Source organism: Pristiophorus japonicus, chromosome 20, assembly GCF_044704955.1.
Source record: "Pristiophorus japonicus isolate sPriJap1 chromosome 20, sPriJap1.hap1, whole genome shotgun sequence".
Lineage (NCBI taxonomy): Eukaryota > Metazoa > Chordata > Chondrichthyes > Pristiophoridae > Pristiophorus > Pristiophorus japonicus.
Genome location: NC_091996.1, coordinates 20,449,615 through 20,460,629, shown reverse-complemented (window position 1 = coordinate 20,460,629; position 11,015 = coordinate 20,449,615). Strand labels below are relative to the sequence as shown.

Below are 11,015 nucleotides of genomic sequence, written 5' to 3'. Positions count from 1 at the left end.
AATGGCTGATGGTTAACAATCTCCTGGGTTAGAAACATAGAAAATAGGTGCAGGAGTAGGCCATTCGACCCTTCGAGCCTGCACTGCCATTCAACAAGATCATGGCTGATCACCCACCCCAGCACCTCCTCTCTTTCTCTCTCTCCCCCCCCCCCCCCCCCCCCCCCCCAGCCGCAAGGACCACATCCAACTCCCTCCTGAACACATCCAATGAACTGGCATCAACAACTCTCCGCAGCAGGGAACCCCACAGGCCAACAACTCCCCGAGTGAAGAAGTCTCTCCCAATCCCAGCCCCAAACAGCCCAGCCCCCATCCCAGCCTCCGGACCCACCCAACACCGGGAACACTTTCTCCACCCCCCCTCCCCCCTCAGCACCCAACCCGCCTGTCCTGTCAGAATCCTTCCCAAGTGCCGACCAGTCCCGGCCACCCGGAGCCACGCCCCCGCGACGGCAACCACACCACATCCACCAACCGCCATCTGCGCAGTCAACCCGTCCACCCCACTCTGAACACTCCCCGCACCGAGACACAGAGCCCCCAGACCTGCCCCTCCAACACACTTCGCGCCCCCCCCCCCCCCCCCAGACCTTCGCTGCAATGTGGCCCCTCCTGTCCCCCGCCCCCCCCACCTCCACCACTCTTTCTTCACCCCCCCCCCCCCCCCCCCCCCCCAGCCCATCTCCCCTCAACTTCCCTCTGCCTCCCCGCACAGGCTCCTATTTTGGGGGCGGTAACCTTCTGGGGCCGGGAATTTTAGCCCCCAGCGTGGAAGTCCTGCTCCCGCCGCAGAATTGGCCTTACCACCCATCAATGGAAGCGGAGTGCAATTTCCCACACTCCACTTCCTTTGGGGGCAGTTACCGGGGCACGACTGGATGCTCCTGTGACAGTTGGAACTGGTGCTCTCCACTCTCTGTCCTGTGATAGTTTGACTGGTGCTCTCCACTCTCTGTCCTGTGACAGTTGGAATTGGTGCTCTCCACTCTCTGTCCTGTGACAGTGGGAACTGGTGCTCTCCACTCTCTGTCCTGTGATAGTTTGACTGGTGCTCTCCACTCTCTGTCTGTGACAGTTTGAACTGTATTTCCTTCATGCTGTATTTTGATGTGGAGGGAGATGAATAGGAGATGCTAACTATTCTCTGAAGTAAATTGTATTTATTATTTAACACACACTTTTATATAAGATATATATGTCCTTGTTTGATCCACGCCCACATTGTGCATTTGCATATAACTGTTCCACACTTGCTCATCAAGGTTACATTTTCCACAACAATGTGTTTGTTGTAATTTGCTTGGAGCACAGAATATTCTCAGTGTCCTCCTATAGCCACTGCGATATCTTCAAACCCACTTTCTCATCCATAATTTCTTCCTTTTTTTTTCCTCTCCTGAAGGCACTGGGGGCAATTTTAACCTCACCCACCTGTCGTAAAACTGACGGCACCAGGTCACTGCTGGTTTTGCACACTGCCCCATTTTACCTGCCATTGAAGTCTAAGAGTAATCTTGAGAGGGGTGCAAAATTGGCGTTCCATCTAATCCCGAGGCATTCGCACCCAGCGAGGTGGGTTTAAGTTTGCCCCAGTGAAGTGTACACCAGCCTGCGAGATGTCTTGGTCAAGGGGCCATGTGATCCCTGACAGTAAATGTGACCAGGTTGTTTGATGCCCCTTCTCGGTCAGTGTCCAGTTGGACCTTTCTCACCTGAAATCGCTCCACCATTGGTGACTGTGCCTTCAGCTACCTAGGCCCTAAGCTCTGGAATTCCCTCCCTAAATCTCTCTCTCTCTCTCTCTCTCTCTCTCTCTCTCTCTCTCTCTCTCTCTCTCTCTCTCTCTCTCTCTCTCTCTCTCTCTCTCTCTCTCTCTCTCTCCCCTTTTAAGACTCTCCTTGAAACCTACCTCTTTGACCAAGCGCTTGGTCACGTGTCCTATTATCTCCTTGTGTAGCTTGGTGGCAAATTTTGTTTAATGCACCTTGAATCCATATAAACGTATATTCCAGCAGTGGTTTTGGTGATGACACAGCAGCCTAGGGCACTGAAACCATTGGTAATACCTCCATTGCTCCTGCAGCAGAAATCATGTCGGCCACAGATTAAATCTGGAGCCTTCCTGATCTGTGCATTAACACCACAATAAGTGATGTATTCATCCTTTCAGCCATCTCTGCAAATCCACTCTAAACCAACTCTTGATGGAAGCTAATAGTTTGTGCCAGTGGAATGCAGCCACGATCTACATGTTGGGCTGGATTTGGAAACTATATCGGGAAGAAGTATGCAATGTTTGGAATAATCTACCAAGCAAAGTAATGGAGGCAAAATCATTGAAGGCTGCTCAAAATGCAATTAGATGCAATGATGGTCATGTATGTATATTCTGTTTGTAGCTACCAGATGGCATCATTGTTGGAGCCCACTGAGCAGTACGCACATGGTGCTGCTCGGGTATAAAAGGCCAGCCATTTTGAGTCAGGCACTTTGGGCCTAAATTAAGCAGAACCAAGGTCGTACCTTGCTTAATTGAACAGTACTCAGTTTGAACCTCTTTCTCCCATTATGTATACAATAATGTAAAGGACTGGTTAGTTTTTGTCTTCCCCTGACATACTCTTATTGACAATTTGTCTATCCTCGCCTAAAGAAATAAAGTTGATGCCATTCATGATTCCGGACATTCCAAAGCGAAGGGCATGGAGAGCAGAATAGGATTACAATGATCTGTCTCCTCGGGAAGACCTTTTGTGCGTGTTGATCTGTGACATAAACCGTAATTGATTTAAATAGATTTTTAATTTTTTTTTAAACCATTACACTGCATCTGTGTTTGTAATCGCTCCCTCTTCCCTGTTGTGTGTTTCAGGAAATCTTGCAATGGTGTGGTTCAAAGTGCAATAGGCTTGAACGGCTAAAGGCCACATACGTATCCAAGAGTATCCGTGACAATGAGAGGAGTGGCCGTGCCACTGTACGGGTGATGGAGGAAGGCAGGGAGTCCGAAAGACTGCTTGAGGTGAGGCTTGGGCCTGCTCGTCAGCACGGAAGTTACATTTTCAACAAATTGTTAATCATTGGGCAAAGGTGAATTTAAAAAAATTGGATTTCCTTGTGCCATTTGGATGCAGTTTATTGAAGTACATAAGAAATAGAACACAAGAAATGCGAGCTGGAATAGGCCATTTGGCCCCGTGAGCGTGCTCCCCCATTCAACAAGATCATGGCTGATCATCTACCTCAACTCCAGCTTCCCGCACTATCCCCCTGTCCCTTAATTCCTAAACATTTATCGACCTCTGTCTTGAATATACTCAACGACTGAGCATCCACAGCCCTCTAGGTCGAGAATTCCAAAGATTCACAATGCTTGAGTGGAAATTCCTCCTCCTCCTCCATGGTTGGCTCTATTTAATCAGATTCACACATCTATCTCATAAATTTTGTTTGCATTTGACTGCAGCTGAACCTAACCGTTAAAAAGAAAAACTGCTCCCAGTTGTATTGGATCCTGAGAAAAAGCTGTGAATTGTTGAACACTGAAATCCACAATGTCATTTTCACCTCATGGTGCTGAGCCCAGCTCCATGAGTGAAAACTATTTTAGGCAGCGAGTGGTTATGATCTGGAATACACTGCCTGAAAGGGTGGTGGTGGCCTTTCAAAAAGGGAATTGGATAAGTACCTGAAGGAAAAAATATGTTGCAGGGTCACTGGGAAAGGGCGGGGACGTGGGACTAGCTGAAGTGCTCTTGGAGAGAGCTGGCAAGGGCTCGATGGGCCGAATGACGGCCTCCTGTTCTGTAACCATTCTGATTCTACAGACGCCTCCAATTCCCCACCTTAATGAGCCATTTTAGGTGAGGAACCCGAGTGTCTGACTTCGGGGCATCATAGCCAAGTTCAATATTATCCTGCCGAATATCTGCATGTGCTCCATTTCCTGGAGCTGATTGTTCAATTATTCTCTCTCCAAAGAAATGCCTTTTTCGAGCAAATATTGTCATGTTCAAAGGGAACTAATGTTTAGAATGAGACCTTTGGAACCGCTTTCCATGATGGCTAAAGGATCTCGTGTTGGAGGGAAGAAACAGCGGTGTAGAGAAAATCTATTTGGTTGTAAATGTTTCAGGGTTGCTGCTGGTTGGTAACTATGTTGATGCCTTATTTTTAGGTTCTTGGACCTAAACCGGATCTGCCAGAAGGAACCGATGATATTAAAGCTGATGTGTCCAATAGGAAACTGGCTAAATTATACAAGGTACAAACTACCCCACATTTTTTTTGAGAAGATGTGTTTTTAGCAATGGGATACGGTAAATAGACTTTTGAGATTAACCCTAGCTGTTTGTCCTTTAATCACCAAATGAGTTGACTAAGACCAGGGACGGAAGCTTGGACCCACCAGATCTGAATGGCCCTGCGCCATTACATGGGGTGCTATCACCCGCTGAGCCAGCAGGGGGCCTGTCTGGCAATCGGAGTAATGTAATCTTCAGAATGCTACCTTTCCAATCTGTCTGCACATCTTGTCAGCACTTCCAAGGTTACAAGATTTCCAGAGGTTTCCCTAATTATTTGACTTGATTAGAGTGAGAAAAGAAGCACTGTGATTGGAGCAGCCTCGATTCCTTCATTAATTTGTACAAGTTTGATGTTTGTTACATGTCTTGGTGGTGGGGAGGGGAAATATTTAACATTGGCACTGGGACACAGGTTTATGCTGATCTCTGGTGCAGGTACACAAGGTACTGGTCAGGGACTGGTTTTGTGGTGCCAGAACTGATGCTGTAGTAGTGGAGATGGGTCTCCAACTGGATAGTGACAGATTCCGTCGTCTGTCTTATGGTCGTGGCAAATCAAATGTCCATATCTAAGTCGGATATCCAGGCCAAAGCTTCCGGTGTAACAGCGTGGGTATCTTGTAGGCTGCCTGCAAATTTCCTCTGGGGGCAGTGCTCAATGATGTGCTCCAGGGTCTGATTAGGAACTCCAGAGTCGCATCACGGGGGAGGCTTTAGTCTTCCACCTATGGAGAAGGTGGCAGCATCGACAATGACCAGTTTTGAGGCAGTTGATGGTTGTCCACTGTTTGTGAGGAAGGTTTGATCCTTCAGGCTGTACTGTGAGGGGAGGGGGGGGGGGGGGGGGAGCCTCTCTGGAATCCATTCTGTATGTCACAGTTGTTCCAAACATTTCACCATCCAGGCTGAGGAGATCGGCGATGGTCCAAAGTGGCCGCCTAGATTTGAGATGGGTTGGTGGTCGGTTGTTCAAGTCGGCCTGGATCGGCATGTCTTTGCTGGTGTTATGTCCGTGATGTACTTATGAATGACTGACTCATGGAGTCAATGTGTTGTACTCAAACTGTAGTGACCTTGGTCCATTATTGCAGACTTGAGTGAGGCACCAGCATGGGGTGCAGCCTTTTGCACTGGGCCCTGCCACCAGGGCAGGAAACCCCCAGTCTCCACCAGTTGCACCCTCTAGTGGTGCCAACATGTGTGTGTACACAGTTTAAACCTTATTGATAGCACATCAGGTAAACAAGTCTCCATTTTATGCAACGACAGAGTACATCCATAGTCTGCATATACAACAGGTGTAGTGGTTGTATTCTCTGGAGACTGCATATTTGCGGCGTAGGTGTGGTGGTGCGATGTTTGCAAGCACAGGCAGCCAAGGTGTGGGTGTCACGGGTCCGGTGAGGAGAACCTATGGAGCACTAAGTTATTAGACCACTCAATGTTGAATCTAGGAGCCTCTTGGTGCATGTGACCGTGCACTTGGGTCAGCATTTTGGCCGCTTCATAATTTGAATCTGAGCCTGTTGCCAAGAAATCTTCAATGAGTCACGCACCTTTTGTGGGGTGTCGGTATAAAACCCTGTAGTGACACAAACCTTCAGTACGAGTGAGTTTAATCCCCAGTGCTAGAATTGCCAGTTGTGGCACTGCTGTCTGCACTGGACAATTGTTGGACTATTCCCTGTGAAGCGTTCAGCAGCTCTGAGATCCTGCATCTCTGCTCTGTCAGTGCAACAGTTGTGTCTGACCGTTCAGTGTGTGGGTTCACTTGTGGCATTTCTTTACAAATATTTGTGGAATAATAAATATTTGTGTAAAAAAATAAATAAATTTAAACTAGACTTTCTAATTTAATCTTTGGGTAATAGGAGTTGAGTGCTGGGTTTTATACAGGAATATGACTAATTTTGAAAGTTCCTTGGTTATAGACTCATTGGAATTATGATGCAATCGAAGTGTTTGCCCTGGTTGCAGTCATGCGCACCGAGTTTTCAGATTTGAAGTTCACCATTGTGTGCTTTAGTAAGTCTGGTACTTCCTGTCCATCAGTGTAAAAGTACAAACTGGAGAGCGAACTGGCTCCTCGGTGCTGGGTTGAGAGTTGCCAACTTGCCTGAAGCAACAAGCCTTGATTTGTTAGAAAGGCACTCTCGACCAGACTCCGTTCGCTGCTCCAATACACAAACGATTGCTTCAGAAACTGTTCCTTCACATTGGAGTATGGTTAATGAGGTTCTCCTGTTCTTGATGTGTTTGGGTTCACTTCAACCTTCGCCCTTTCCCCCCCCCCCCCCCCCCCCCCCCCCCCCCCCTCAAATCTCCTCCGAAAATGCTGCTTTGTGCTAGGAAACAATAAAAGACAGTGGCTCTGGGGTACCTCATCTAATTGGCCATTCATTCCCATGTGCGCTGTTTGGGCATGAGCACCATCACAGCTGATCCTGTCACTGCCTGCTGTGTGCTTCCCCTGTAGTGGTTGCTGGATAGCCAACAGGATGGAAATCCACTTCATTCCTCCCTCCCCGTTCAAACTCTGATAGAGACACTAGTTATACTGCTTCCATTGGTACCCCATATAGTTAACTCGGACCATTGACTCCAGTACCTCCTTGCTCTGCGGGTCAGTGATGCATCATATTGTGCACTTATCCAGTGAGTCATGTGGATAATCGTGTTGTAAAATTTTTAGCCACTTTATATCTCTGGGGGGGGGGGGGCTCCCTGCCCAAGGCACTGCATGCATCAGGCTGAGGGGGGGTCTGTGCCCCAGGCCTGCTACAGTGTGGCACAGTGGCAACTGCAGGTACAGATATGGAAGCTGCCTTCCCTCCTTCCAGATCTGGAACCTCATTCAGCAGAAAAAAACTTAGCCCCCGCCACCTCCTTTTATATTACAGCAGCGCTCTTGATTGCAGCCTCGCATTGATGGTTTTCCAGCTCTCCTCCTGGAGGCAGCAGTCCCAAATGTATTCCGTCACTGCCGGAGCCACAGGCTGCTTCTCGCAGCCACATTTCCTGCCGGCCGGAAGCCGGAGCTCTCGGCCCACTCGTACCGATCAGGAATGCTGTTTCCTGCCCCTGAACAGACCACCTCTGCTGTCGGAGGTGGCTGTGCAGTATAAGCGGGCAATATCATTCGTGACACAGGAACTCCTGAAAGGTCATTGTAGTATAACCACATCTCCGATTCTGTTCCCCCTCTGAGCCAGGAGAAGGTAAACTGCAGGCTTATCATGGACAATAAGACAAGAATTTGGGGGTGAATTAATCAAATCAACTTTTGAGATAGCCTTGCTCAAATCTCCAGGGATATGACAAAGGTGGACGGTACCCTTGGCTGTAATGTTCTTGCTGTCTTTTCACAGGTTTCAAATGCCTCTGGTGGTGAAGTCCAGATAAACCTGGTGTCTGCAGAGAACCCATTTCAACAGAGCATGTTGGCATCTGAAGACAGCTTCATCCTGGACAATGGATGTAATGGGAAGATCTTCGTGTGGAAAGGTAAGAAGAGCTAAGTCGGTGAGTTGTGATGTAAGAGGTTAACTGCGGATCTATATATCTGAGCTTGGAAGAAGTATGATGGCCGGGGTGCGGTGGGGTGCTGAGCTCTTGTGGAATGTAAACACCAGCATAGACCAATTGGGCTGAAAGGCCTGTTTCTATGTTGTAAATTTTTATATATCTTCAACATTGAGTGTAAGGTATGCTCATAGGTTTGTGGAGCTGTTGCACTGAGTGGTTTAGCCAGTTATGTGACGTTCAAGACTCCATAAAACCCCAGTTAACTGAGTTCATGTTCTCCATGATGAGGCATGCAGTTGTGAGCCTGGTGGATGAACTGGTCAGGTTCAGTTTGATAAACTAGTTTGTTCTTTGCTACAAATGTTGTTTGCCTTTTTGAAGGAGGAGAAATCGAATGGGTTATGATCGCTGAATTCAGCAGAAGTTGTGGTCCAGGAGGGAATTAAGTACTTGAAACTGTCTGATCTTAAAAATTTAATTTTAATGAATCAGTCTCTGGATGTCTGCACTAGCATTTATCGCCTATCCTTCGTTGCCCTGTGAATGTAGTGATGGGCTGCCTTGAACTGCTGCAGTTTGAGATGACTGTGGTTTGCTGTGGGCCACTTCAGAGGGCAGGCAAGGGCCAACCACATGTGGGAATCGAGTCACGAATATAGACCAGACCTATAGACAAGGACAGCAGGGTTCATTCTCCTGCAGGGCATTGGTGAACCAATTGGATTTTTGCAACATGGTCACTTATTTTACTGAGATTTTTTTTTAACTAATTCAATTTCTCAAACTAGTGGGATTTGAACTCATTCTCTGGATTATTAGTCCAGTAACATAACCACTGATCTCTCTAGAATCCTATCATTTTTTTAATTTGGAGACATTTAAGTCTTTTGCCTCCAGTATGTGTTACTGTGATCTGATGTGAAATTATTGCTAAAGTTCCAGTGAGGAGAAATTAATTCTTAATTTCCTTTTTTGTGTAATTTAAAGGTAAAAAAGCGAATCCAGACGAACGGAAAGCTGCCCTGGATGGTGCCGAAGGCTTTATTATGAAAATGGGATATCCTAAATACACCCAGGTAAGATTCACTGGAGTGCTTGTATCAAACTGGGGCAGCAGATTCCCTCGGTTCATTTTAAGGCCCCTACTTCCTTCAAAATGCTCGTAAAAAAAATACTCGGCAGAGAGCGCCTGGAAAATGTCTGCATGATGTTGAAAGTTGAGACCTGAGGATGCTCACTGCCAAGGAAGGATTTGGAATTGGCCCAAAAATAGCAGGCAAGATGTGATCCCCCTTCAAGTACAATGCAATTCATATCCCTGGGTTCACCAGAGTATTTTCTATCACCAGTGTGATGGGAATTTGATATTAAATGAAATTCATTACTGTTTGAAAATCCAATTGTTACATAGTGGCTATGCAGAGGAAAGCTGAGTAACGTTTTCACTATGTAAAATTTACTTTTCAAGTAGGTTTTAAACAAGGATGTTATATTAAACATCTCCATATTATGTTTCTTAGGTCCAGATTCTGCCCGAGACTGGTGAGACTCCACTGTTCAAGCAGTTCTTCAAGAACTGGGTTGACCTCTATCAGACTGAGGGACTGGGAACCTGCTACATCTCCGGGCAGATTGCCAAGGTTGAAAAAGTGCCTTTTGATGCTGCAACGTTGCACGAGTCTCCTGCCATGGCTGCCCAACATGGAATGGTGGACGATGGGTCTGGAGAGAAAATGGTAAAACCCCAAACTCCCCACATCGTGACCTGGAGAGGCACTAGCTGAGCATGAAGGCTGTGTACAAAATCAGCTTGTCGGAAGCAGTGGGGTTTTCCCAGAGGAAACCCATTCTTGTGTTCTTGTAACTAAGAAGCTAGCACTTGGTGTAGATGTGCACACAGCTGTGTAATGGTTCGTCATTCCAAGTTACACTGCAGAAGGACCCATGTCACTTACAAATGCCCTTTGAACAACAACTTGCATTTATATAGCGTCTGTACTGTAGTAAAATGGCCCACAGTGCTTCAAGGACATGTGAACTTACAAACCAACCATTTAACCTCCGGCCCTCCATTTGCTGCGATATGTCCCCAGCCATCAATTTTCTCTCACTCTCCCTCCCCTCACCTTTCAATGCCTTTGACCCCAGCAAATAACTTAATTCCCTCCCCTCCCTGTTATTCCCTTGATATAGTTCCTATCTTTGCTCCAGTAAGTCCAATAGCTGTAGACTTGAGCATATCTGGCTGTACAACTGGGTTAGCCAACCATCATCAGATCTGGCTGGAGCACATCAAGTGCTACCGTGCTTCACTCTACTCTGCCAAAACTGCCCACTACTCCCGCATGATCCTGGAGAGCTTCCCCCTCTCTCTCCCTCTCCCTGCACACTCCACCCCGAAAGAGCTCGTGGATATCTTTGTCAATAAGATTACGAGCATCTGTTTAGCCATTTCCCATCCCCTCCCATTTGCCCAGCAAGTCAAACCTCCCTCATGCCTGAGCCCTAAACCTGTCTTTCTCTGGAAACCATTACTGCGCCAATAACGCCACTAATATTTGGAAACTAATATTGCGTGCTCATAATTAGATTTTGGAGTTTTCAGAGCCTAAATATCTTGATGTAAGTGAACTGTGTAGACTTGATAGACTGAATGTAATGCATTTCCACACTTCCTCAGATCCAGTTAAGCTAGAACATGCAAATGGTGGTTGCCATGGCAGCAGTGCATTGTGGGCTGTTGTTTTGTGTGCCTTGTTGAGTGTCTCTCGGCCGCTGCCAGAGAGAAGGAAAGAAATTGGGTGAAGAGCCATCCTTGGCTGGTCTCGCACACCACCTCGCAGTAGATGGGTTGGGATAGGTTGCCCATCTGCACTCTGGGCAGGAAATGAAGGCTGATGGGGAAGTTGAACTGGGAGAAGTATCAGAATAACATTTTGTCCACAGACCAGTGATTCAGTGCTTGATCCCAGTTGAGCTATCTGGTCTCAGCAAGGGTGGCAGTGAGGGGGCTATCATTGGCCATGGTGTTCCTGGGCCAGAGGGGGCAGCCACTCTACTGCCTACCAGTATACCCCCCCCCCCCCCCTGCTGGAAGCTGAGTGTATCTGCACCTGACTAGGGCTGAATGTAGCTTGAACAGCCACTCACTGGCTCTCAACAAGCAGAACGGCCAGTTGA

General features: G+C 47.3%; 1 protein-coding gene across 2 annotated transcripts in view; it reads left to right on the top strand.

Moving 5' to 3' along the window:
• The window catches only part of LOC139232425 (gelsolin-like), an 80,527-nt gene that overhangs the window by 30,089 nt on the left and 39,423 nt on the right, over positions 1 to 11,015 (top strand). For both annotated transcript variants that reach the window (XM_070862582.1, XM_070862581.1), the window contains exons 5-9: positions 2,876 to 3,025; positions 4,181 to 4,267; positions 7,679 to 7,814; positions 8,823 to 8,911; positions 9,356 to 9,571. In XM_070862582.1, the coding sequence (XP_070718683.1) occupies positions 2,876 to 3,025; positions 4,181 to 4,267; positions 7,679 to 7,814; positions 8,823 to 8,911; positions 9,356 to 9,571 (678 nt within the window). The remainder of the gene's footprint in view (positions 1 to 2,875; positions 3,026 to 4,180; positions 4,268 to 7,678; positions 7,815 to 8,822; positions 8,912 to 9,355; positions 9,572 to 11,015) is intronic.